The sequence below is a fragment of the Orcinus orca genome, chromosome 19, assembly GCF_937001465.1.
Source record: "Orcinus orca chromosome 19, mOrcOrc1.1, whole genome shotgun sequence".
Lineage (NCBI taxonomy): Eukaryota > Metazoa > Chordata > Mammalia > Artiodactyla > Delphinidae > Orcinus > Orcinus orca.
The window spans coordinates 46,591,316-46,618,213 of NC_064577.1; the positions used below are offsets into that span (position 1 = coordinate 46,591,316).

At 40.4% G+C, this 26,898-nt stretch overlaps 2 protein-coding genes across 18 annotated transcripts in view; one reads left to right on the forward strand and one right to left on the reverse strand.

Annotated features, from left to right (window-relative positions):
* MBTD1 (mbt domain containing 1) overlaps positions 1 to 8,258 on the reverse strand; it is a 69,986-nt gene extending 61,728 nt beyond the window's left edge. For 2 of the 11 annotated variants that reach the window (XM_033410935.2, XM_033410934.2), the window contains exon 1: positions 7,565 to 7,814. In XM_033410935.2, the coding sequence (XP_033266826.1) occupies positions 7,565 to 7,585 (21 nt within the window). In that variant the 5' untranslated portion in view covers positions 7,586 to 7,814. Of the gene's footprint in view, positions 1 to 3,042; positions 3,141 to 6,890; positions 6,955 to 7,564; positions 7,817 to 7,848 lie in introns of those variants that run through there. The other 9 variants (XM_033410938.2, XM_033410937.2, XM_033410943.2 and 6 more) reach the window with 8 other exon arrangements.
* Positions 8,259 to 8,314: 56 nt separating this feature from the next.
* UTP18 (UTP18 small subunit processome component) overlaps positions 8,315 to 26,898 on the forward strand; it is a 39,724-nt gene continuing 21,140 nt past the window's right edge. For all 7 annotated transcript variants that reach the window (XR_004478595.2, XM_049702349.1, XM_033410951.2 and 4 more), the window contains exons 1-7: positions 8,315 to 8,644; positions 10,550 to 10,662; positions 12,839 to 12,937; positions 14,961 to 15,028; positions 19,304 to 19,392; positions 20,932 to 21,057; positions 21,871 to 22,045. Coding sequence is in view for 6 of the 7 variants with exons in the window: in XM_049702349.1 (XP_049558306.1) it covers positions 8,315 to 8,644; positions 10,550 to 10,662; positions 12,839 to 12,937; positions 14,961 to 15,028; positions 19,304 to 19,392; positions 20,932 to 21,057; positions 21,871 to 22,045 (1,000 nt within the window). In the remaining variant the exon portion in view is untranslated. The remainder of the gene's footprint in view (positions 8,645 to 10,549; positions 10,663 to 12,838; positions 12,938 to 14,960; positions 15,029 to 19,303; positions 19,393 to 20,931; positions 21,058 to 21,870; positions 22,046 to 26,898) is intronic.

Here is a 26,898-nt window from a genome sequence, read left to right on the forward strand (position 1 = left end):
TCTTCTCTGTGGCTGGAACTGTGAACTATCAGATTTCAAACCTGTGTTCAGTATTTTGGAACTTAAGTGATGAATTTCTCTCTTTTGGAAGTGGTACTTTTGTGCTTCATCTAAGCCTTCCATGTCCCTAAACTCTTTCAACAAACCTGTTAAGACTTCCCTTTCCCACTCTTCATATGGGCAGGAGGAGCTCTTGGAATCTGATTTCTCTGCTTATAGGTAATTTGAAGGTTGTGGTAATCTGTTTCTTAATGCTGAAGGCAGGGGTGGTGTGTGATTTATACATGCTTTTTTATTGGTTTATAGGTAGGTGGGTGGGAAAATTGCATCAGGCTTCTGCCACTGTTCTCCAGACTTAGAAGTCTATACATACATGTTTAAGTAGTATATTAGAATATATTATCTTAGAAATATTGCTTTTGCCATTTTCTGAAACACTTCCCCTGTCACACATTAGATTCACTTTTTGTATCACTCGACAGTTTTCCAGAGTAAGTCTTGTTCATTTTCATCTAATTTGGTTTAGAAACACATTTTCTCTACAGGAGTTTATTTGTAAATTCCGCAGTAACCTTATGAAATACTTTTGCTCCTTATTTGTAAAAAATCTGTTAAGATTAGTAATACAACTAATATAAGTCATACAACTTAAAGGATGCTTAATATGTGCTAGGGACATTCTAAGCACTTAATATGTAGCAATGCATTTAATCCTTACAAATATTATTACTCCCTTTTTACAAATGAGGAAGCAGAGGTTCAAATGGATTAAGTAATTTGCCCAAGGTCATAGAGCTAAAATGAACACTAGCAATATGAATCAAGGGAATAATCTTAAATCTATGTTCAATTTTAACCTCCTTTCTCTTTCTTTCTTAATTATGGTTCTATCAGCTAACTTCTGTAAGCACAGAAAACAAATATCAAATAAAACTGTTTCAGGTAATGTGCCATTCTGAACACACTGCTCTTCAAAATAAAACTGAAAAACCATGTTAGGTGACTACTCAAGGCTTTGAATATAAGGTGATGGGATGACTGCAGGTGGTGAGACCTTGCCTAATATTAGGGCATATATGGTAACTCCTCAACTAGCACAGAGGAAGTCAAAATATAATACCTAAAATTCATACATCAGGTAATGGAAGTCTAATATTTAGAATTATGGAGATGGATATTAGATCAAAAAGATAAAAGAATTAAAAGTAGTTGTCTCAGGACTTCCCTAGCAGTCCAGTGGTTAAGACTCCGTGCTTCCACTGCAGGGGGCATGGATTTGATCCCTGGTCAGGAAACTAAGATCCCACATGCCATGAGGCACGGCCAAAAAAAAAAAAAAGTACTTGTCTCATGAAAGCTGAACTGGGAAGAGAAAAAAAGATTGCTGCAAGGGATCCTTTTTGGGGGTACACTTCTATTATTGTTTACATGGTACTATCAAGTGCATGCATTTGTTTTATAAAAATAAAAGTTAATTTTTATAAACTATAAACTACCTGTAAAGAATTCAATAATTGGTAAAAAATTGAGAGACTGATGATATCTGGCATTGGCAAATTTATGTATGGGAGAAAAAGCACTCATATACACTTGGTAGGAAGGCAAACATATGCCATCTTTTTGGAAGGCAATTTGCATTACTTATGAAAACTTAAAAAAAATGAGCATGCCTTTGACCAGGGAATTCCACTTTCAGGAATCTGTCCTTCAGAAATACTCATAGGATACAAGAATCCATGTGGAAGGATATTTCTTGCAGCAACAATGTAATAGTGAAAAACTGAAGGCAATCTAACCATCAGTAGGGGGGTGATTTACTACAGGTAAAATACTGAGTAAAAAGTATTTGAAATACTGAAAAAAAGTAAATTGCCAAATACGAATAATATGACTCATTTTTTATTAAAAGAAACAATATATGCTGGTATATGCACAGATTGATATATCTGTGTTTGTTTATGTATGCATTTAGAAAGATCCTGAAGGAATAGCTAAACTGTTAACAGTGTGAGAATGGGATGGGAGGATAATTTTAACTTTTCCATATTTTTCATTTTCTTTTTTTTAAAACAGTAAATATGTAACACTTCTATAATGAAAAATAAAACAAAAAAGAGGTTTTTAGAGTGACAAAATGTAGGAAGTCATAAATTGCAGTAGAATTTCATTTTCCTACCGTGACTGTAACCCTGATGAACCTTCCTCCTTATAAAATCTACAAAGGAATTAAAAAGTATAACCATTAACTTATTTGTATAATCACCCCACAGGTTGCAATAAAAGTGTAAACCTCTCCAGGAGAAATTTTACAGAAAATATTTGAGATTCTAAATGCAAGCACATATAAATATGCAACCAAGTCCTAATAGCATAATTTCAACATGAATAAACTAATCAAAAGTTAACCAATTCTCCATTATCCACACTAACAGGGTACAGTGACCCATATAGTTATCAAAGTTTTATATTTAGTCATGGAATATAAGTTTTCTAGAACCTTAAGTCTGAAAGTTGTATGTGTGAACAGACAAAGTTCAAAATAAGAATTAACAGATACTCTATGATGACTGGACTCAGTAAGAGCTACTTAGCTCTTGCTGGTTTCTTCTTCATACCACTATCAAGATACAATTCACTGGGCTAAACAGAAGGGCCTTCTGGCTTTCTAAGCTTACTATTAGGAGAAAAATAAATGGTAAGGATTTGGGATTGTTGGGTTTTTGTTTCCCACAAGTTCAATGTGAAAGAGTAAGTCCATGTCAATAATACAGTCATCGAAACTGAAAGCAATAATATCCTGAATATCCCACCTAGAGAAAGTGAAAAGTACCCAGAGAAGGACAGGAGAGGACAATGTTCTACATAACAATACTCTAAGATTTAAAGCAACAGTGAGCAAAGGGAAGCTACCTTTGATATATAAAAAATACAAATTTCTATCTCTTTGGGTTCAAGTCCTGGTTCTATTACTCAGGACTTTGGATGTAACAATTATTTGGGTCTCAGTTTCCCTTTCTTCTAAATAAGGAAAACACCACTTACCACACAGGAAGGATGTTTGAAAAATAAAATAATTCACATGAATGCGCTTTCAGTTCTTCAGAAGAAAGTTATGAATCCTTAAGTATGAACCTGAAAAGCTAATTAAAAATAAGATGACCTCGTCAAAATTAAGTCTGAAATACAGTAACCGAGAGGGTCTTTGAGATCATTCATTATCAGCTATCAATTCTACTCCAAATAACTGAATTCATATTAAGGCTGGGCTGAAGTGTAAATGTAATTTAAGTAATCAAACAAGAGCATTTATAACGTTAATGTAGCAAAAATAAGTTAAATAGGTTATTCAGCATCATCTTGATTTGATATACCTAAAAATACTGATGCAAAATGATGACATTCTCTTGGTGTTTATCTTTTAAAAATATATTTGGAGCTGGTTGCTCAAAAGATACACAATCACTAACAATAAACACTATAGGGTATTAATAATGGAACAATTGAAATAGAGTTAAACACACATGTGCACACAAGGGGGTTATTTCTCTGGTGTATAAAATAATCTGAAACTAGCTAATTAAAATTTTGAAGTCTAATAGTAAAGTAATAGATGGTATTATCCAACATTTACTGAGCAATATATACAAATCATTATGCTAAGCACCAGAAGTACAAAAAAGTGTTAAACTTAATATGCACATCCTAAAACTAGACTATAAACTACGGCCAAATAGTTGAGACAACAAGAAATTACTAAATTAATTAATGCGTATTGTATACAACTAGTTCTACAATATAAGTAGGAATTAGATAATAACAGTGAAAAGGGAAATAAGAAAAAGGGATTCTGGATAGATATCTTAACATTTTATCATTTATAGCAGCTCCCATTTTCTTATACAGTGGTCATCACATCTGACTGGAGGTTTACGGAAACCTTGGGAGGAAGGCACAGCTGATCCCTGGCTGGCCCTTATTTTAGATGAGGAAAATGAAGCCTGAAGAGATTAGGCAACCTGCGTTAAGATCACAGGTCAGGAGGTGGCAGAGGCAGAGCCTGGCCAGTTTGCCAACTTTGTCTGTAGCTCATTTCTACTACATTACATTTTAAGTTATCAATACTAAAGTGAGAACTAGAAGCGAGCTCAGAAATCTTCTCATGCAGTATTGCTCTAACCAATCTGATAAACCTTTCTGAAGAAGGCTCCACCGCAGACCTACTGATTGATCACCCACAAGAGGGAGGTTTTGCATTTTTATAAGATCCCCAAGAGGTGATTGTGGTGATGAGCTAAGCTTGGAAAACACTGTTCTATTACCTGTCCAGTGTGGCAGACATGTGGCTATTTAAATTTACACCTGATTAAATGAGATTGAAAATAGGGCTCCTCAGCCACACTAGTTACTCTTTAAGTGCTCAACAGCCACATGTGGCTAGTGGCCACCATACAGATGGCACAGATATAGGACAGTTCCATCACTGCAGAAAGTTCTATTGGATAATGTTAATTCTAGACCAACCTTTCCACTCTAAGGATGAGAAAACTGAGGCACAGAATCTTGTCCAACAAGGCATATGAAGTTATTTAGTGGCAGAATTGAAATGCTAACCTAATCTGCCAGTGTCCCTTATACTGCATCACTTCATCCCCACAAATTTAGGGTTTATTCGAATGGGAATTGTTTTCTTTCCACCCTTCCTTGTGGGTTGCAGTAAGAAATTTTAAATTTGTGGGAAAAAAAATCCTAAAAAAACAAAGGCTTATTTAAAATTCATGACTAAAATCAAACAATCTGCAATTTTTGTATAAAATTAAAAGTAGCCTTGGACAGTTAAGAATACCCTAGTGTTAGGAGGCATATCTTAGTTTAACTATTAACTCCTTCCTCTTTTACCATCCTGATGTTTTTATCTTTCTTTTGGATCTGAAACTCTGAAACTAATGGTAATTGGCTTACCTTAACATTATAAATATGAAAAAGTTAAATCTTACTTAGCAAACATTTTAAAGATGAACAATTGAGAAACAAAGAGCAACCAAAAGAATAGTGACTTGTCTAATTTTAGGATGTGCTCACTCAAATCACTGAGAACTCATGGCTTTCAGTAATCTAGTGGTTTTGTATTTATAACATTAATAGGTTGTTTTCACTTCTAAGCTATAGTTTAACCTTCCTTTGACAACTATGTTACATTTAAAACAATTTAAATAGTTTTAATTTCTGATGAAATTGAGGGTTTGAAGCCTCTGAACATCTAAGAAAAGGTTTAGACACTAATTAAATCAACATATAACCAGCCATAAAAATATACAGTAGTGTCTTCTTTAAAAATAAAACCAGTCATTCCTGTCTAGTATGTTTAGAATGTAAATGTCTCCAAAGTCAGTCAGCTTAAGTCATGACAGTTCATGTTTAAAGTGAACAGGAACTTGGGAATTTCACGTTAATGAAAACTTTCAAGACAGTATTATGCAGCTCCATTAACTTTTATCAGTATCTAGTATTCATTCCCATGTTAACTTTTAGTGACTAGATTTAGAGAAAATATCACATGTCAAAGTGTGTACAAAATTAAAAACTGGACAGTTAAAAAAACATGGTTCAACATAAGATACTTATGAACAGATACTTATTCAGACAGTTTTTGCCATAATTTGCAAGACACCCAGAAGCGTGGAGTATGGGGTTCTACATAAGTAGAAGCTACTTGTTATTCAGGGAAGGAGGTGGTGCAAAAAAAGACAGCTATTTTCTTTCTAAACACTCATCGGTGTAGAGGTAAACAAATGAAAAAAAAATACAGTGTAAGCACATTAGAGCAGAGCAACAGTCTCCAAGTCATAAAAGGGGGAGAGAAAACAATTTCTGTGCTCTAACATTTTAACCGGGGGACTGGGAGTTTAAAGTAAAATTTATTCTCTGGCTTTTATACTAGATTCATTACCTCTACATTTTATCTGTTACGTCTTGACTCCCACTTCACCATACTAGGAAGAGGAAAACATGTGCCCCCAAGATTCCTATGCCAATAAAACTTCTCTTGGAAGCAGCATAGCTCACCAAATGAAGGAGAGTATTAGAAAAATGCTAAGTGACAATAGTAGAACTGAACTATCTAAACCACCGAGTGGTAACTACTGATGTATACTAATACAAGAAGCATGAAAAATATTGCAAACTCTAGGCAAATATTAAAGTGTTGCAAAAATTTCATATCTCATTAAAAATTGGAAACGAAAAAGAGAATGTATTGTGAAGGAGGGGCCCCAAGCAGGAAGCCCAGCTTGAAAGGAAAACACAGGTCAAAAGGAGGTGGTGGTGGGGAGTGCAGTTCTTCTGATCATCCCTCTACCAGGAGATGCTTCTAACAGCTTTGGTACTATCTCCAAGAGGCAATTTAGGCATCCCTTAGGGAAAGTGATTTAGGCAACGAGAAATGTACTTTGAGATAGAATGCTGAAATTTCTAACTTTAAAAAGATGCACTAGTGAGAGAAAACAGCCATGAAATTCCCAGACCCTATTTCCCAAACTTCCTGTAGAAAAATATCAACCATTCTCAGACATAGAAGCCAGCACATTTGAACTGACAAATGTAACAAAACAAAGTTTTCAGACGGCCCTCACTATCTCTCAAGCCCTCCTTCTCCCACTTCCCTGCTGTTCTTTCCTGGCACACAAAATATAGGCCAATGAGCAGTGGGTGAGGAGAATGTGAGAGAAAATTTGAGAAGTAAAAAGGGAATCCACTTAATAAGGACATGAATGAGTCTAAAGAGTCTAATAAGGGTAGGCAAACAACAATCAGAACTGAACGGCAAGGGCTTTCCATGGCAGCAGCGAGCGCTCAGTGTTTGCAGGGGTTTAGGCAGAGGCCAGGCTACCTACCACTTGTCAGAGAGGCTGCACAGGGGACGGCTGCTTTGGGTGACCTCTAATGTCTCTTCCGACTCTGAAATGTTAGGATTCTTATTTCACAAAAGAGAACGCAACGGTCGTAAAAGCCCACCGACTTAGAACCCTTTTAAATAGGCGGCGGCTTCCCAATCACCACTCCCACCTCTCCCATCCCACACGTGCCCACCCCGCCCCCTTTCAATTTTTCCACCTCCACGTGCGAAACGCCTCGTGGCACCTGCCCCACAGCCGAGAGGCGCCTTCCCCTGCAAAGCACCAAAACTCTGCCCCCTTGGGAGAAGTGAAAACTCCACTCCCCGATTCTTGGGCGGCCAAAAAAGGAAGTCTCAAATCCAGCCTTTCTCCCCAAGCCAGAGCTGAAGGGGGACGGGGGACCGGAACGAAGAGAACTTTCTTCTAAAATTTTTCTTCCAAAAAGTAAAGAGGATAGAGAAAACCCTGATGAGTCCGAGGATGGGGGGAGGGGAACCCCTGAATCGTTTAACGGCCGGTAGGGGGAGGGGGGCTCCGGAGGTGGAGGGGGCGTGGGATGGAGAAGCAGGCCTGGGAGCGGGGTCAGGGGGCTGCAGGGGTTCCTGGGGTCGGGGGGCTGCCGGCGTCCCCCCAACCTGGCACACAAAGCAGATGCCGCGCTCGGCTCTCACCAGATCCTTTGTGTTTTCCATCAGGGCCTCATGGGTAGGGGCTGTCCGTGCTCCCCGGGCCCGCGGCGCCCCCTCCCGAGCTGGGGGCAGGCGCCTCTCCCCGGGACTACGGCGACTACAGGGGGGCCCCGACTCGGCCCAGACCGGTGGCGGCGGCGGCAGCCCCCGGATTTCCCCCCTTTAACTCGGGTGGCCCCAGGATATCAACAACATTAGCATAGCCCTCCCTCCCCAGCGCGCCTGCGCCGTGACCCGCGCCCCGATTGGCCCACTTCCCTACATACCCTCCGTCTGTCTTCCAGCGTGGGACCCTCTGCAGGCTCCGTACTCCAAGGGCCGTACCAAGACGAAGGGGTGGAAAAGGCGATTGAGCTCGTGTAAGTCGAGTGGTTAAAAAGTTAGGAAGAAGAGTAGCAGTTTTAGCCTGTCATCTCAGTTTATACCCTGGCTTTCTTGCGCTCCTTTCAATCAACTGCAGCTGCGAAGTTGTGTTGGAAAAATATTTCCACTCCAGTCACGCCGCTTCCCCCTCCACCCGGAAGATTGGTTCTCTGGGAGGAACTCCCACACGGGGAGGGGCTCGTGAGGGGATGGGCGTTACACAAGGGGGACAGTGCTGGTCACGTGTTCACAGGGCGGTGCAGCCTCTTTCCGGCCCCCTGTGGCCTCAGCCGCTACGGAAAGCAAGGGCCTCGGCGCACGCGCAGTGAGGATCCACGTGAGCACCTGCGTTCCTTCTCAAACCGAACCATGCCGCCGGAACGGAGGAGCCGAACGAGACCGGACCGGAGAGCCGGAGCGAGACCAGACCGGAAGACCCGAATGAGGCCGGACGATAGAGCCGCGGGGCCGGGCGGGCCGCTCCAAAAGGCTGCTCCTTCATTTCAGCGGAAATCGCCGGCCTGGCCGCGCGCGGCGGCCGCCGTAGTCGCGGCCGAGGAGGAGAGACGGCTCCGGCAGCGGAACCGCCAGACGCTGGAGGAGGACAAGCCGGCCGTGGAGCGGTGCTTGGAGGAGCTGGTCTTCGGCGACGTCGAGGACGACGAGGACGCGCTGCTGCGGCGTCTGCGGGGCCCGCGGGTGAGGGAGGCCGCGGCGTGCGGGCTGGGCGCTCGGTGGGCGGTGTGCCTCCGAGGGCGGAGCCTGGGCGACCTGTGGCGCAGGGGAGCGTTCAGGTGGGAGGGAACCGGGAATGCGGGCGCCGCGGGGTGCCAGACTGAAAGTCCCGGGAGGGCGGAGACCGCGCCTTTCTCCGCCCCCGAGGGAGCCGCTGAGCCTGGTATGCAGCAGGCGCTCAACACATATTCGTTTAGCCAACTAATCGTGAGCATCTTTCGATTAGTGGCAGTAGCTCAGTTCCACTGTTTTCTCCCCAGACTCAGTGTTTCTTCTCTCTTGGTCATTCAATCGCCTGCCTCAATACTTTGCTGTGATTCAGGGGTTCCACTTCGTTTGTGAAATCAGAATTCGTGGGCACAGGCCTGGGAGTCTGTTTTAACAACCACATCGAGTGGTTGATAAGCCAGCTTTTGAGAGTGACCGCGTATTCGTCTATTAAAGTAATATTTGTGAGCCAGTTTTGCGCCAGATACTTCTCCTGGCAGTGCAAACCCTGCATGATTAATTGATTATAATTTTTTTGCATGCTTTTTGCTTTTTTTTTTTTTTTTCATCCTATACCTGTCTTTTTTTCCAATATAGGGAGTCCCAGGCAGTTTCTAGGCACTGGAGGAGAAACAGCAGTGGATGAAAACTAACAAAAATCCCTGCCTTCTTGGAGCTTGGATACTTAGTGTCAGAGGCAGAAGATAAAATTCAAGTTATGTCAGTGAAGTGCTGAAGAAAAAAAAAATAAAGGCGCTCAAGAAAGGGAGATAAGCATGTGTTGAGGGGGCCTGTGAAATTTTACATAGGGTAGTCAAGCAAAGCCTTACTGAGAATTACTCAGTTTAATAAGTGAATGCAGACCTAGCAAGTATCAGTTGATTGCCAGAAGCGAATGCAGACCTAGCAAGTATCAGTTGATTGCCAGAACTTCATTTGGGTGCATATGGGAGAGGTTGCAGAATCTAGTTGGGAGATAGAGAAATGCTACTGGAAAAATGCTGAACTGTGTGACAGCTTCCCATTCGGGAAAAGAAACAGTTTAAGTGAGGTGGGGTTTGTTGGGCTTTGAAGGATCATAGGCCAATAATAGAGCAAGTAGAAATCATTTGGATATTTCTATCATGTGGTTTTGGGAAAGCTCTCAAGCTCACTTCAGGTGAAATTCTGTGGTCTAGATTTAGATTTGTTTGGGTAGTATAAAGTTTCTTGAGGTAAGGGGTCAAGAACAGTTAAGAAAAGTGGAGAAGTATGTTTATGAATATGAAATATGACTTAATTATGACATTCAGTCATGTTTTTTTTTTTTTTTTTTTTTTTTTTTTTTTGTGGTACTTGGGCCTCTCACTGTTGTGGCCTCTCCCATTGCGGAGCACAGACTCCGGACACGCAGGCTAAGCAGCCATGGATCACGGGCCCAGCCGCTCCGCGGCATGTGGGATCTTCCCGGACCAGGGCACGAACCCGTGTCCCCTGCATCGGCAGGCGGACTCTCAACAACTGCGCCACCAGGGAAGCCCAGTCATGTTATTTTATCTTTGGTGTCTGCCTTTGGTCCTGTGATTTCTGTAGTTCTGTGATTTTCCTTGCTCCTTTATTCATCTGTGAACTTACCTTTTTTACTTGTCTTACTTGGTTTTTTCCTTTCAGCAAGTTGACTCTTTGACTATTCCAATCTTACCTCATGTGTCCAACGGGGGTTGCCATTCTCTAATCTCCTCATTTTCTGTTCGATCTCCAGCATTTGCTGTGGTAGCATACTGTCCCATAATTTGATAAGAGGACCATAAAAACAAAGCATTCTGCAAGCCACCATTCTGCAAAGTCTGCCACCATGGGGTATGAAAGACTCAGTGCTTGTGGGTATTTTGTCTTTTCTAGGTTCAAGTACAAGAAGACTCAGGTGACTCTGAAGTGGAGAATGAAGCAAAAGATAATTTTCCACCTCAGAAGAAGCCAGTTTGGTTGGATGAAGAAGATGAAGATGAGGAGATGTAGGTTGCCTAATTTTTCTTCTGGAGTCCCTCTGGATTCTTCAAAAGTTACTTTGCAGGTTTTAAGAAAGTTCTCTTTCTGAATATGTGAGTACGTGAAGACTTGAAAAATACTGGAAAGTATAGCAAAGATCATTCATAATCCCATCACCGAGGGAGAACCACTGTTAACATGTTGGCATACATCTCTCCCTCTTTCTTCTGTGCTGTATAGGAAAGCTAAAAGAGCACAGTGTTTGGGGTCAGACCTGAGTTTGCCTCCTAGTTAGGCCAGTTCCTGACTGACCATTGGCAAGGTTGGAACCTACCTTTTCTCATGTGTAAAATAGGGATAATAGTAACTATATCAGAAGGCTCTTGAGATTAAATAGTGTATGTAGAGCTCTTAACACAATGCCTGAAATTGAGAAAAGACCAAAAAAAGTTAGCCATAATGTACAATATGTACCTTAAGATGAGAATGTATTGTATTGCAAGTATTTTCCCCAATTAAAAAAAAAAAACCTTTATAAACATTTTAAAATGGATGTATTATAGTCCATTATATGATTTAACCATAATTTACGTAGCTATCGTTGGATAAATATTTTTCCTTTTAATAGATTGATGTTGAGATGAGCATCTTTATGCATAAATCTTTTTCTACTTAAAATTATTTAAGAAAGATTCTTTGAGGTAGATGAACTTAGTCAAAGAGCAGACATTTTTAAGGTTCTTGATAAATACTGCCAGGCTGACCCTGAGGTTCTGCTAATTTACCTTTCCATTGAAAAGTGTCCGTTTCACTCCATTTTAAAAGCAATGATTTCTCTGGACTTCCCTGGCGGTCCAAGTGGTTAAGACTTTGCCTTCCAGTGCAGGGGGTGCGGGTTCGATCCCTGGTGGGGGAGCTGAGATCCCACATGCCTTGCGGCCAAAAACCCACAACATAAAACAGAAGCAATATTGTAACAAATTCAATAAAAACTTTGAAAATGGTCCACATCAAAAAAATCTTAAAAAAAAATAAAAGCAATGATTTCTCTTTTTTCAGACATTGTCAGTTTAGGGTGACAGTTTAGGGTAGGAAACATCTAACTTGTGTTGAGAAAACTATTAGTCGTTGGTTTTTCTTAAAAGTAGTCTCCATTATGTCTTTGCGTATTTGTCTACTGGAGACTTTCATTTTGTTTTTTTATTTTTAAAATAAAAATTGTACATAAGGTGTACAACATGATAATTTGCTATATGTATACACGGTGAAGTTATTACTATAGTTACGTGAACTAATTAGCATTTCCATTTCTTCAGATGGTTACCATTTTTATTTGTGGTGAGAGCCCCTGAAATCTACTCCCTTAGCTAATTTCCAGCGTACAATATTGTCATTAACTGCAGTCATGCTACGTAACTGCAGCTTTGTACCCTTTAACCAACATCTCCCTATTTCCTCTACCTTCTCACCCCTGGTAACCGTCATTCTGCTCTTCGCTTCTACGTATTCTACTCTTTTCAGATTCCGCATGTAAGTGAGATTATGCAGTACTTCTCTTTGATGTCTGTTTTATTTCACTTAGCTTGACGTCCTCCAGGGTCATCCATGTTGTTGCAAATGGCAGATGAGACTGTTTATTAATGATTTTAGTATATCAGCTCCTTGCATATTGAGAATTTCAAACCTTTATATGTCAAATTTATTGCACATTATATAGCTTTTTGTTTGCCTTTAAGTTTGTTTTAATGTTGTCTGATGCACAGAATATTTTAATGTTGATGTAGTGAAGTCTATGACACTTTTCCTTTTTTTTTTTTTTTGCTGTTGTTTTTAGTAAAAAGTTCTTCGGAGAGAAATATTTGCCTGTATTTTTCCTTCACAGTATTTTAAGGTTTGGGTTTTGTTTTTTTTTGTTTTTTTGTATTTAACTCTGATTTACCTGGAATTTATTTTGGTGAATGGCATAAGCTGTGTCTAGATAAGTAATTGTGAATTTGAAATAGCTCTTCAAAGGGTAAACTACATGATCCGAAATATTGGAGATTCCTTTTTGTTTCGGGAAGAATGGAGAATGTGCATTGGAGATGTTCCACATCTTATAAATCTTGACCTGTGTTGTTTGCTCAAAATACTAAAGGCAGCAACTATTTATGTTGATTCTTTAAGTTATTGAAAGCATGCTGTTTTCTGTTTTTTTTATAGGGTTGACATGATGAACAATCGTTTTCGGAAAGATATGATGAAAAATGCCAGTGAAAATAAACTTTCAAAAGATGAGCTTCAAAAGAGACTTAAGGAAGAGTAAGTGTCCTTTTTTATAGGTTTGCCAAGATGTATTTATAACCAGTATTTTGATTTGCTCAGTCTTTGGCTTCTTGGGTAGTCAGATTTCCATTTTGAATTGGAAGAGCATTGTTCTTGGAAGACATGATTAAGTTTTAGTATGGGGGCCTGAGAAGGAATCAAGTACAAAAAACTTTGGAAAAAACCTGTAATCCCACCATTTAAATATAATCAATGATATTATTTTTTTTTAACATCTTTATTGCAGTGTAAACGCTTTACAGTGGTGTGTTAGTTTCTGCTGTATAACAAATCAGCTATACATATATCCCCACATCTCCTCCCTCTTGCATCTCCTTCCCACCCTCCCTATCCCACCCCTCTAGGTGGACACAAAGCACCGAGCTGATCTCCCTGTGCTATATGGCTGCTTCCCACTAACTGTCTGTTTTACATTTGGTAGTGTATATATGTCCATGCCACTCTCTCACTTTGTCTAAGCTTACCCTTCCCCCTGCCCGTGTCCTCAAGTCCATTCTCTGTCTGCGTCTTTATTCCTGTCTTGCCTCTATGTACTTCAGAACCTTTTTTCTTTTTTTAGATTCCATATATATGTGTTAGCATAAGGTATTTGTTTTTCTCTTTCTGACTTACTTCACTCTGTATGACAGTCTTTAGGTCCATCCACATCTCTGCAAATGGCACAATTTTGTTCCTTTTTATGTGTATTAGCTATTTTAAAGTCCTTGTGTGCTAATTCTGTCAGGTCGGTCATTTCTGTTTCTGTTGACTGCTTTTTCTTCTGGTTATGGTTCATGTTTTTCTGCTTCTCTGTATATCTAGTAATTTTGATTGGATTCTGGGCAGTGTGAATGTTGTTCAGTGTCTGGATTTTGTTTTTTGCTTTTAATGTGTGTTGAACTTTGCCTTGGCAGGCAGTTAATTGACTTGGAAATCACTTTGATCCTTTCAGGATTTGTTTTTAGCTTTCTTCTACAGTAGCATTTATTCTAGGCTGGTTTAGCCCCATTATTAAGTTATGACCTTCCTGGGATCTCTCCTGAATGCCCTGAATGTTCAGTAAGGAGCCTTCCTCTGACTGGTTGAACTCAAATGTCTGAGTTTTGGTTCTGTGCAACTTACAGACCCCTAGTAGTTCTTTGCTTGACCTCATGGAGTTTCATCCTATGAGTGTGCAGTTTAGTATTCAGAAGAAGTGTCTGTGGACCCCTGTGCAGATTTCTGGAGCTCTTTCTCTTTTTCTTCTACAGTTGACTGCCCCTCAAATTCGTGTTGTTTCAGCCTCTTTCAAGTCTGATCTTTTTCTCCTTGTTTCTGTGTCAGGGTCTTATAAAAATGCCTTGAGGGGAAAATCCCAGTAATGGCATTGCTCACCTTGTTATTTTTCTTCTCTTAGAGATCATAGTCCTATGTTGCCTGTTGTCCAATTTCTGAAAATAGTTTCACATATTTTGTCCAGTTTTCTAGTTACTTATGGCTAGTGGGCTTAGTTTGGTGGACTTGTCTGTGATTCTGCATTAAACAGAAAGATTCTTTTCAGGCTTCCAAATACCAGCCCTTCAGAATATAACTGTCATGCTTCTCCTGAAGCTTACTTTTTCCAGGATGAAATGCTCCCATTTTATGCAAAGGATATATGATGAAGTTTTGTTTATTTTACCAATCTGGTTGTTTTCTTTCAGACATGTTCTAGTATTCTTTTGTGTACTCTGTGTACTATAGCATTGATTTATAACCACAAAGAGATTTCTATTTCTTTACTTAGTCACCAAATCTGGTGTGTTGATATGTGCAAATAAGACAACTATGTAACTAGATGTAAATAAATAACAACAAATATGTATCCAGGTGGTTATTACCAATTTAGGACTATCCTGTGTGAGTAGCCCTTCTGTTCTGAAAGATGATAACTTCTTTGGAAGAGATTCTATTCATGCTCTGACCTATATTCTTGAAATGTATTAAACTCTGTATAAATACAGTGGTCACTACAATATTTTATTTTTACATTTTTGCTTAGATTTCAGCATGCCATGGGGGGAGTACCTGCCTGGGCAGAAACCAATAAGCGGAAAACATCTTCAGATGGTGAGTGTTGACACCTCTGTTTAAGTTGGTAAATAGATTCCTATTCCTGTTCTGTTATTGTTTGAGGTTTCTCACGAGGCTTGTTAAAACCTGGTGTTTGAAATATGTCTTTTTTTTTTTTTTATGTCTGGTTTTGAAGTCTATCATTTCTCTGAAGGAAGCTCTTCTACAATAGTGTAAGAGGTACTTAGTAGCATATTCTTTACTTGTAGAGACAATAATGGATGGATTTTATGATGTTTTTCCTCAACAGAACTGTGTTACATTATGGCATAGATTAAGTAAAAAATAAGTAGTAGTGTTATTTCTTGATTCAGAGCCCCTTCCAAAGACATGAGCAGCTGATCTAGCTATCCACTAGGAGATGGAATGTGTTTCTAAGGAGCACATGTCAGGTTAGGCCCAGATGATTATTCACTTTCTAAAAACCTATTTTTCAACTGCAGATTTTAAGTTTGACTTGTACCAAAACTGTTTTCTGCTGTTTAGATCTTTGAGTTTAGATATTATTTATATGGATGGTTTGGCCAAGATCTGATTTGAGTTCTTGGAGTTATAAATTTTAGCCTTGGAATTGACTTCTGAAATCCTTGAGGAACTCCAGAGTATATCCTCCCATTGTAATACAGGAGCTCCTTTCTTAGCATCTTTGGTATCTGATGAACCTCTGTTTGATTATCATCATCACCTCTCCCTCCCATCTCCCCACCCATGTCAGTCTTCATGGTATTCACGTATAGAGAGCCCTTCCAAGGAGCCAGTTTTATATAATTCTGTTAGAAAACTCAATCTGTTATTAAGTAGAAACTTACTTTCTGGTTTCCAACCAGATACTTTTAGAGGTTGAAGGACTCTTAGTGATGTAGCCCGACTTTATCTCCTGCAAGAAACTTCTCTATAACATCTGTTAGATGATAATTTAGCCTCTGCTTAAATATTTCAAATAATGTTGTGCTCTTTATTAGACTATTTCTTCCTCTTTTCTTCTTCTCTTTAAAAACTAATTGTAATTTTTTTACTATTGAAATTTAGCCTCCCTACACTGTAGTCCTACCTTTCGAAGAGATATAATCTTATCTCTCTTTCATATAAAAGTCTTCTGTTATTTGAGAATTGTCTTTCCGGGTTTTTTTAAATATGTTAATCATCTTGTCCTGTCACTGTTTTGTTTTTTTTTTTTTTTTTTGGCCCTGGATGAAATATAATTTTATTATCCATTTTAGAATATTGGATTCATAGAACTACAGCAGTTTAGATATAGATTAGGTTTATGCTGACATTGAAGCAGGAAATCTCCCAGATCCCAGTGGCTTAATCCAGTAGAATTGTTTTTTTTCCTATGAGTACAATTGAGGTGGTGAGAAGGTGATGCTCTACTTAAGGGACCCAAGTTTATAGACGTTCTGCCATCTTCAGGCTGGCTCTTCCAATGTTGCCTAGGATATTGACCACCAGTTGACTTATAGGAGAAGAGAGAGAACTCACCAAGGGAAGTTTTTATTGTCCTGTCCTGGAAGTGGTACGTGATACTTTCACCTACATTTTATTGGCCAGAACTCAGTCATGAGGCCACACTAACTGCATGCAATACGAGGAAATATAGTTTGTCTTTGTGCCCAGGAGGAAAAGGAAATGAATTAGGTCAACAGTTAGCCAGTCTGTTACTATCTGGGATATCCAAGTCTAATACCTTAATTGTACATATGACAGTAGTAAAGTTCAAAAAGATAGAAGTGACTTGTCCAAGGTATACTTATTGGCGGAGTGGTGACTACAACCCAGCTTCACGGTTATCTCCAACGTATTATTTGTTTTATCTGTAAATACTAGATTATCTTTTTTTTTTTTCCTGAATTACCTTCCCCCCCCCCCACTGGCCCACTGGCATGCAGGTTCCCTGACCAGGGATTGAACCTGTGCCCCCTACAGTGGAAGCACGGGGTCTTAACCACTGGACCACCAGGGAAGTCCCTAGATTGAGCATCTTTGAAAGAGAAGTACTCCTCCCTTTAAACACAGCTATAATGCTATTATCATACACCTTCAGAAATCAGTAGTAATTCCTTAATATTATGGAGTTTTATTGTTGCTGTTTTGTCAATTTATTCACCCCCACCCCCCACCCCCCAGCCCCCTGCCGCAGTATTCCAGTGTTTTTAGCTTGCTTTGTATTCTGCTTGGTCTTCATAGGTGCTGTTGAATCTGGCTACATGTCTTTTCTAAGTTTTGGAAATTCTTGCCTGTTATCTCTTCACACGTTGTTTTTGTTCCATTCTTTCTTTCCTTCTGGGATACCAATTACATGTATGTTAAAAAATTTTTTTAAAACATTCTTTGTTCTTTTCTGATGAGATTAGGTGCATTCAGGGTGGTATGGCTGTAGACTGTGTTCTTTTCTGTATCTTCTGTCTTTCTGCTTTCTGTACTTTAGTCTGGATATTTTTTTCTGATCCTTTTTCCAGACCACTAATTCTCTCTTCAGGTAATTTTGATATCCTGTTAACACCATCCAGTGGGGTGTTAGTTTTAATCACTGTTTTTCAGTTCTAGAATTTCCATTTGGTTCTTTTTTTTTAATAGTCTAGTTCTCTGGCTTAATTCTGAGTCTTGCCTTTCATTATCTCTAATATGTTAAACATAAATTTTTTATTTTATTTATTTTTTATTATTATTTTTCCTTCCAGTTTGTTTTTTGTTTTTTTTTTTTTTTTTTGCGGTACGCGAGCCTCTCACTGTTGTGGCCTCTCCCGTTGCGGAGCACAGGCTTCGAATGCACAGGCTCAGCAGCCATGGCTCACGGGCCCAGCCGCTCCACGGCATGTGGGATCCTCCCAGACCGGGGCACGAACCCGTGACCCCCTGCATCGGCAGGTGGACTCTCAACCACTGTGCCGCCAGGGGAGCCCTCCTTCCAGTTTTACTGAGATATAATTGACATAGAGCACTGTATAAGTTTAAGGTGCACAGTATAATGATTTGACTTACATACATCATGAAATGATTACCTCAATAAGTTCAGTGAACATCCATCATCTCCTGATAAAAATAGATAAAAATTAAAGAAGTAGAAAAGAAGTATTTTTTCTTGTGGTGAGAAGTCTTAGGATTTACTGTCAACACCTTTCATATATAACATACAGCAGAGTTATATTTATCACGTTGTACATTATATCCCTAGTACTTATTTCTTATAACTGGAAGTTGGTACCTTTTGACTGTCTTCATCCAATTCCCCTCACGTTACCCTCCATCTCTGGTAACCACAGACCTGATCTCTTTTTCTATGAGCTTTAAATGTAATATTTAAAAATTTTATGTCTGATAACTTCATTATCTAGATCTCCTGTGAGGATTGTTTGTTTTTCTTTAGGTTTTCAGTTAAGTTATCTTACCTTGTCATTTACCTGGTTATATGTCATTGAGTGGTGGGCATTGTATATGAGAAATAGTATTGATTAACTAGAGGTCTAGGACAATGGTATCTTTCTCCAGAGAATTTGTATGTTTGTTTTTGGGTAGGTGGTTGGGCAGTGGGCACTAGCAATCCTAGAACATCTTATTCTAGTGAGAGAGTGTGAGGATTCAATGCCGGGTTTCCGTTCTTGGGAGATTTTCTCGTAATTCTTTGATTTCACCTTTAATTTTATGTATAGCCTTTTGTGGCAACAATCCAGAGCCTGGTGGTTTACCAGACTCCTTAGGAACCTTAGAGGGCTTTTGGTACTAGTTTTTGCTCTCTTAACCCTACAAGTGTTTTAAACACTCTGCTTAGCTTCTCAGCTTTCTTTACTAGAATCGTCAGTCATCTCCAGGGGAAAAGCAGCCCTATTACCTCTCTTGGAAGTTTTGATACACAGTTTGCTGGCATTGTTGTTTCAGTCACCTAAAAGTTCTAGTTCTTTTTCCTGTGAGTTGTTAAGCTGGATCTGCTGTTCATCCTGTTGCCCATCTTGCCACTGTTACGAGTTTCTCTTTTTAAATTAAATGCTGACTCCGTTTCATCTTCATTTCATGTTGTTTTAGTCACTGTAGTGAATGCGTGTCTTTTGTTCCAGAGTCAGGCGTTGATTTTAACCATATACATGGAGGTCTTGTCATCGTTTTCCTCTCCTTCAAATTTATTTTGCTGTTTTACTTTTACCAGTTGCAGCTTAAATAAAACGATTGAGGTTGGGAGACTGGGAGGGGAGTTGAAGTTTGAAATATAGATGTTTGGGATAGGTAATGGCCATCTCATTGATTCTGAAGATCAGCCTATGGGTTTGTTTGATTTAGATGAAAGTGAAGAGGATGAAGATGATTTGTTGCAAAGGACTGGGAATTTCATATCCACATCAACCTCTCTTCCTAAAGGAATCTTAAAGGTGAGAATCAGTAAAATTGGGTCAATCCAACTAATTACCTCTGAAATCCAATATACTTCCCAGTTACAAATGTATGGATTCCTGTTATCTGTGGGATTAAATGTGCTTGCTATCATTTTGCCTTGGTAAATATTTGTGTTAGGTTTTTTACCTTTTGCAAAAGCAAGATTAAATTATGTTCCCAGGAATTTTTTAGGAATGTTATTTGCTTCCTCCTTTTGCATTTCTTGTTCCTTCTGTTGGCACCAGCCTTGTTCATGCTGCTCTCATCTCTCGCCCAGTGCATAGCAACAGCTTTGTGGCTAGATTCTCCACTTCAACTTTCCTTCTTCCTAAACTGTTCTTCCTATAGTAGCCTGAGGGATCTGTTAAAAATAAAATATCATGTCCTGTCACTTTTCATTGCTCTTTGAAAACTTCTGAATTCCTTACCATAGTCTACACTGCCCTTCACAGGATCTGGCCTTTGCCGATGTCTTCAGCTTCATCTGATGCCTTTTCCTCTTATTCCTTACTCATGCCACACAGGCCTTCTTTCTGTTTCTGGCACATGCCAAGTTCTTTCTTGCCCCTGAACCCTTGCTCTTGCTCATCCCTCCATGTGTTCTTTAAGCACTGCCAGTGGCCAACTCATTCTTACTTTTTTTTTTTTTTTTTTTCCCGGTACGCGGGTCTCTCACTGTTGTGGCCTCTCCCGTTGTGGAGCACCGGCTCCGGATGCGCAGGCTCAGCGGCCATGGCTCACAGGCCCAGCCGCTCCGCGGCATGTGGGATCTTCCCAGACCGGGGCACGAACCCACGTCCCCTGCATCGGCAGGCGGACTCTCAACCACTGCGCCACCAGCGAAGCCCTCATTCTTACTTTTCTGCTCACATGACGCCCTAGAAATGTCTTTCCTCACCATCTTACCTAAAGTGGCACCTTTCTGCTCACATGATGCCCTAGAAATGTCTTTCCTTGCCATCCTATCTGAAGTGGCTTACTCTAGTTACTGTCTAACTCATCACTGTGTCTCACTTGTTCATTGTGGTAACCAAGTGCCTACCCAGCACTTGCTTCAGTTAAATATATGCCAAATGAACAGTTCTCTCTTTGACATAATTTTCCCCATTATAAAAGGGTAGCATGCGAATTTAGATGGTGAGAGGGGACCTTATTATGGTAAATTATTAGAGTGATTCTGTCACTCCCCACCCTGTGCAGATAATTCATTTAGCTCCTCATAGGGTGAATTCACCTCCATTGAAAATGTAGTCACCACAAAAATTTATCTTCAGGGGTTACAAAGAAAACATCATACGATACTGTGTTTTTTATGTAATTGCATTTTCAATGTAGTGGAAGCCCCCGAAAAATGGATTCTTGTATGGTAAAGTGCTGTACTAGAATACTAGTTGGTAGCAGAGCTGTGGTCTTCTGGTTACTCTTCCAGTGCACTTTCTTCTGCATTGTAAACTACTTTATAGTGTCTTCATGCTTTAAAGAAAATAATGTTAACCCATTCGAATTGATAAAATTCCAGCTTTATTTTTCTGTAGATGAAGCACTGCCAGCAGGCTAATGCTGAACGTCCTACTACTGCTCGGATCTCGTCTGTGCAGTTCCATCCTCGTGCACAGGTTGTGTTGGTTGCTGGATTAGATAATGCTGTATCGCTATTTCAGGTATGCATTTTTTTTTTTTTTCTGCGGTACCCGGGCCTCTCACTGTTGTGGCCTCTCCCGTTGCGGAGCACAGGCTCCGGACGCGCAGGCTCAGCGGCCATGGCTCATGGTCCTAGCCGCTCCATGGCATGTGGGATCTTCCCGGACCGGGGCACAAACCCACGTCCCCTGCATCGGCAGGTGGACTCTCAACCACTGCGCCACCAGGGAAACCCTCATTCTTACTTTTCTGCTCACATGACGCCCTAGAAATGTCTTTCCTCACCATCTTACCTAAAGTGGCACCTTTCTACTCACTTGATGCCCTAGAAATGTCTTTCCAGGGAAAGACACTGTGCCACCAGGGAAGCCCCAGGTATGCATTTTTAAATGAAGACTTGTAGGGACTTCCCTGGTGGCACAGCGGTTAAGAATCCGCCTGCCAATGCAGGGGACACGGGTTTGATCCCTGGTCCTGGAAGATCCTACATGCCGCAGAGCAGCTAAGCCTGTGCACCACAACTACTGAGCCTGTGCTCTAGTGCCCATGAGCCACAACTACTGAGTCCACGTGCCACAACTACTGAAACCCATGTGCCTAGAGCCCTTGCTCCACAACAAGAGAAGCCACCACAATGAGAAGCCCGTGCACTGCAATGAGGAGTAGCCCCCACTCGCTGCAACTAGAGAAAGTCCGTGCACAGCGATGAAGGCCCACTGCAGCCAAAAATAAATAAATAAATTTTAAAAAAAAGACTTGTAGTGAAAAGTGTTTACAATCAGCTTACATGGTCTGTGGAAATAATCAAAAGGAATATTTGTACTTCCTTATAGGTTGATGGAAAAACAAATCCTAAGATTCAGAGCATCTATTTGGAAAAGTTTCCAATCTTTAAAGCTTGTTTTAGTGCTAATGGAGAAGAGGTTGTAGCCACGGGTACTCACAGCAAGGTTCTTTATGTCTATGATATGCTGGCTGGGAAGCTAATTCCTGTGCATCAAGTAAGAGGTAAGGTTCCTAATGAACTGAGCTGACACGCACCTCCCGCCCCCCCAGCCCATAGTGGAGATTGTTTCACAGTATTACAACCACTTTTTTTCCTCCCCATAGAATTATTAAAAGTAAGGATCTCTTTGGTTTTAGTATTTGGAAAATGTCGTGTTGTTGAGATAACCTGTTTGAATGAAAAAGGTGAACTGACTTTTTACTGAGTACCTACGGGAAGAAAATCATAATTTGCAAATATATATTCCCCTAGACCAGAAGAGCAGTTGCAAATACTTGGCTGTAAAATTAGCAGTTGCTGCAGCAGAAAGAACATGAGCTAGAAGACCTGGGTTCTGCTGCCTTGGACAAATTATTTCACTCCTCTGATCTGTAATTTGGGTGCCCTCCAGTTCTTCTGCTGTTTGTTACAATACAATTTTGGTTTACGGTTAAAGGAAATAAAGCACTGCTTTTGGAATTTGTAATGTATTTTGAAGAATGAACTACTTAAATAATACATCTTTTTTTATCAGATGAAAATTTATCTTTCCTCTGCCTTATCTCGTCTTCTGCATTCTCCTACTCCCATTACCTCAAAAATATAATGACACCTTCATGAATCCTTTGGGAACTAAAGTCCTTGTAATGAAGTTGGTTGGGTTAACATTATAAATCTTGGGAGGTGTTGTCATACGCTACAGCTTGCTGGCAGTCTCCCTGTTAAATTGCACATATGTGGGGCTGTAAAGGTTACAGGTTGCTCTGTACAGCCTTTTTTCTGCTAGTGGTTAAAAGTGAGTAAGGCCAACTTTAGAAACCTTTATGAGGTTTATTTTCAGTGTTTCTGGTCTGGTCTTTCCTGTGTTCCTGACACTTTCAGTGATCCTTTCCAAGGGGTTTTTTCTTTTTTTTTTTTCTTTCTCTCCCATTGCGGAGCACAGGCTCCGGACGCGCAGGCTCAGTGGCCATGGCTCACGGGCCCAGCCGCTCCACGGCATGTGGGATCTTCCCGGACCGGGGCACGAACCTGTGTCCCCTGCATCGGCAGGCGGACTCTCAGTCACTGCGCCACCAGGGAAGCCCTCCAAGGGCGGTTTTAATTTATCTATTTATGCTTTAAATCAGTGCTTCTTAAACATTAATGTGCATACGAATCACCTGGGGATCCTGTTAAAATGCAGACTCTGATTCTGTTGTTCTGAGGCGGGCCTGATTCTGCATTTCTAACAAGTTCTCAGATGCTGCTGATGCTACTGGTCCATGGACTTCCCTTTGAGTTGGAAAACCTTAAACTGTCTCCCCATATTGAAATAGAAAACAACATGTAGTAGTTATTATTCTTAAATGTCATTCCGCTAATCAAAAGGAATGTGCTCTGGTCCTTCCTTGCCTTGCATCCTCTTGGGAAAAGCAAACCAGGGGTGGCTGAGATCCAGTAGTTAGTGATGTGCACTGTGGATCTGCTGGTGTGCAGGGGTGTGCATCTGATCACCAGATTCTTCTAAGACATGGCATTTATCTTTGCCTTTTAATATTTTTCCTTCTCTTTCCTCAATAAGCATAACTTGGTAATAATGATAATTATAATAGTAAATCAAATGTATTTCTTCTTGTGGTGTTGTTATTGAATATAATTCTCAGTCTCTCGTGATTATAAAACAGTATTCATAACTCGAAATTAAGGACAGTAGAACAAGGGGGAAAATTGCTGACAAGTTAGGATGTGCAAGCCTTACATGTATGTGAGCTCTTGGTTCTTGCAAATGCAAGTCTGAAAAATGAAGAATTCAGAATTGATGCATTCTGAAGAATTCCACTTTGATGGTTCCTTCCACTAACCTGTCAGGGCTTTTAAAGTGGGGTCCGTGGACTCTCAAAATTCAGGGGTCTGTGAAGCTGGATAGGAAAAACATTCCATCTTTATTTTCACTAATCTCTAAATGAAATTTAGCATTTCCTTCAGTTACGAAAGTTTTAAACAACCATTATTTTGAGAAGGGTATCATACACTTCACCAGACTGGCACACAGAAAGGTTAAGAACCACAGATTACTATTTCAAAGTTCAGAAGCAGTTTCTGTTGCATCATTTAGAAGGACAGTTCTTTTATCTATATCTATCCATGTGTGCCGGGTCTTAGTTGTGGCATGTGGGATCTTTGTTGCCGCATGCAAGATCTTCATTGCGGCATGCGGGAATCTTTTAGTCGTGGCATGTGGAATCTAGTTCCCTGACCAGGGATCGAACCCGGGCTGCCTGCATTGGGAGCACCGAGTCTTAACCACTGGACCACCAGGGAAGTCCCTAGAAGAATAGTTCTTTTTTTTTTTTAAAGATTTATTTATTATTTATTTATTTTATTTTATTTTTGGCTGCATCGGGTCTTAGTTGCGGCACACGGGATCTTCGTTGAGGCATGTGGGATCTTCTCTTGCAGCGTGCAGGCTTCTCTCTAGTCGTGGCATGTGGGGTTTCTCTCTCTAGTTGTGGTGCATGGGACATAGGCTCCAGAGCGCATGGGCTCTGTAGTTTGCAGCATACAGGCTCTCTAGTTGAGGTGCCTGAGCTCAGTAGTTGGGGTGCGTGGGCTTAGTTGCCCCGAGGCATGTGGAATCTTAGTTCCCTGATCAGGGATCTAACCCCTGTCCCCTGCAGTGCAAGGTGGATTCTCTACCACTGGACCACCAGGGAAGTCCCAGAAGGGCAGTTCTTAAGGGAGCTGTCTTGTTCTAGGAAAACACAAAGAATTTGACCATTTGGGAATTCAGTTAGTCAGGCAGCCATTTTGATTTATAGGCATATGGTCATTGCTGAGCCTTAGTTTTCTCTTTCTGTAAGCTCAAGGGTTCTAAAATATTAAAAGAATTTTTTAGAAGATTGTAACTAAGCACCAGTTCACTTCCCATCCTATGGAATTTGGTTCTATTCTAATTAAATTGGCCATTCTTTTCTTATCTATCAGTTGCTCAGCAGTTGACCTAAAAATCTCATTCCTGGGACTTCCTGGCGGTCCAGTGGTTAAGACTCCGTGCTTCCAATGCAGGGGGCGTGGTTTCGATCCCTGGTCTGGGAACTCAGATCCCACATGCTGTGTGGGGTGGCCAAAAAAAAAAAAAAACTCATTCCCTAATCCATAGAAACATTTACACCTGACATCTTTAAAGCTCTGTATCTTCTTTCTCAAGGCCATGTTATAAATTTTGTCAGGCTTCAATTTTTTTTTTTTGTTAGTTTCTGCTTTATAACAAAGTGGATCAGTTATACATATACATATGTTCCCATATCTCTTCCCTCTTGCATCTCCCTCCCTCCCACCCTCCCTATCCCACCCCTCCAGGTGGTCACAAAGCACCGAGCCAATATCCCTGTGCCATGCGGCTGCTTCCCACTAGCTATCTACCTTACGTTTGTTAGTGTGTATATGTCCATGACTCACTCGCCCTGTCACAGCTCGCCCTTTCCCCTCCCCATATCTTCAAGTCCGTTCTCCAGTAGGTCTGTGTCTTTATTTCTGTCTTACCCCTAGGTTCTTCATGACATTTTTTTTTCTTAAATTCCATATATGTGTGTTAGCATACAGTATTTGTCTTTTTCTTTCTGACTTACTTCACTCTGTATGACAGACTCTAGGTCTATCCACCTCATTACAAATAGCTCAATTTCGTTTCTTTTTATGGCTGAGTAATATTGCATTGTATATATGTGCCACATCTTCTTTATCCATTCATCCGATGATGGGCACTTAGGTTGTTTCCATCTCCGGGCTATTGTAAATAGAACTGCAATGAACATTTTGGTACATGACTCTTTTTGAATTTTGGTTTTCTCAGGGTATATGCCCAGTAGTGGGATTGCTGGGTCATATGGTAGTTCTATTTGTAGTTTTTTAAGGACCCTCCATACTGTTCTCCATAGTGGCTGAACCAATTCACATTCCCACCAGGAGTGCAAGAGTGTTCCCTTTTCTCCACACCCTCTCCAGCATTTATTGTTTCTAGATTTTTTGGTGATGGCCATTCTGACTGGTGTGAGATGATATCTCATTGTAGTTTTGATTTTCATTTGTCTAATGGTTAATGATGTTGAGCATTCTTTCATGTGTTTGTTGGCAGTCTGTATATCTTCTTTGGAGAAAAGTCTGTTTAGGTCTTCTGCCCATTTTTGGGTTGTTTGTTTTTTTGTTATTGAGCTGCATGAGCTGCTTGTAAATTCTGGAGATTAATCCTTTGTCAGTTGCTTCATTTGCAAATATTTTCTCCCATTCTGAGGGTTGTCTTTTGGTCTTGTTTATGGTTTCCTTTGCTGTGCAAAAGCTTTGGAGTTTCATTAGGTCCCACTTGTTCATTTTTGTTTTTATTTCCATTACTCTAGGAGGTGGGTCAGAAAGGATCTTGCTGTGATTTATGTCATAGAGTGTTCTGCCTGTGTTTTCCTCTAAGAGTTTGATAGTTTCTGGCCTTACATTTAGGTCTTTAATCCATTTTGAGCTTATTTTTGTGTATGGTGTTAGGGAGTGATCTAATCTCATACTTTTACATGTACCTGTCCAGTTTTCCCAGCACGACTTATTGAAGAGGCTCTCCTTTCTCCACTGTACATTCCTGCCTCCTTTATCAAAGATAAGGTGACCATATGTGCGTGGGTTTATCTCTGGGCTTTCTATCTTGTTCCATTGATCTATCTTTCTGTTTTTGTGCCAGTACCATACTGTCTTGATTACTGTAGCTTTGTAGTATAGTCTGAAGTCAGGGAGCCTGATTCCTCCAGCTCCGTTTTTCAAGATTGCTTTGGCTATTCGGGGTCTTTTGTGTTTCCATACAAATTGTGAAATTTTTTGTTCTAGTTCTGTGAAAAATGCCAGTGGTAGTTTGCTA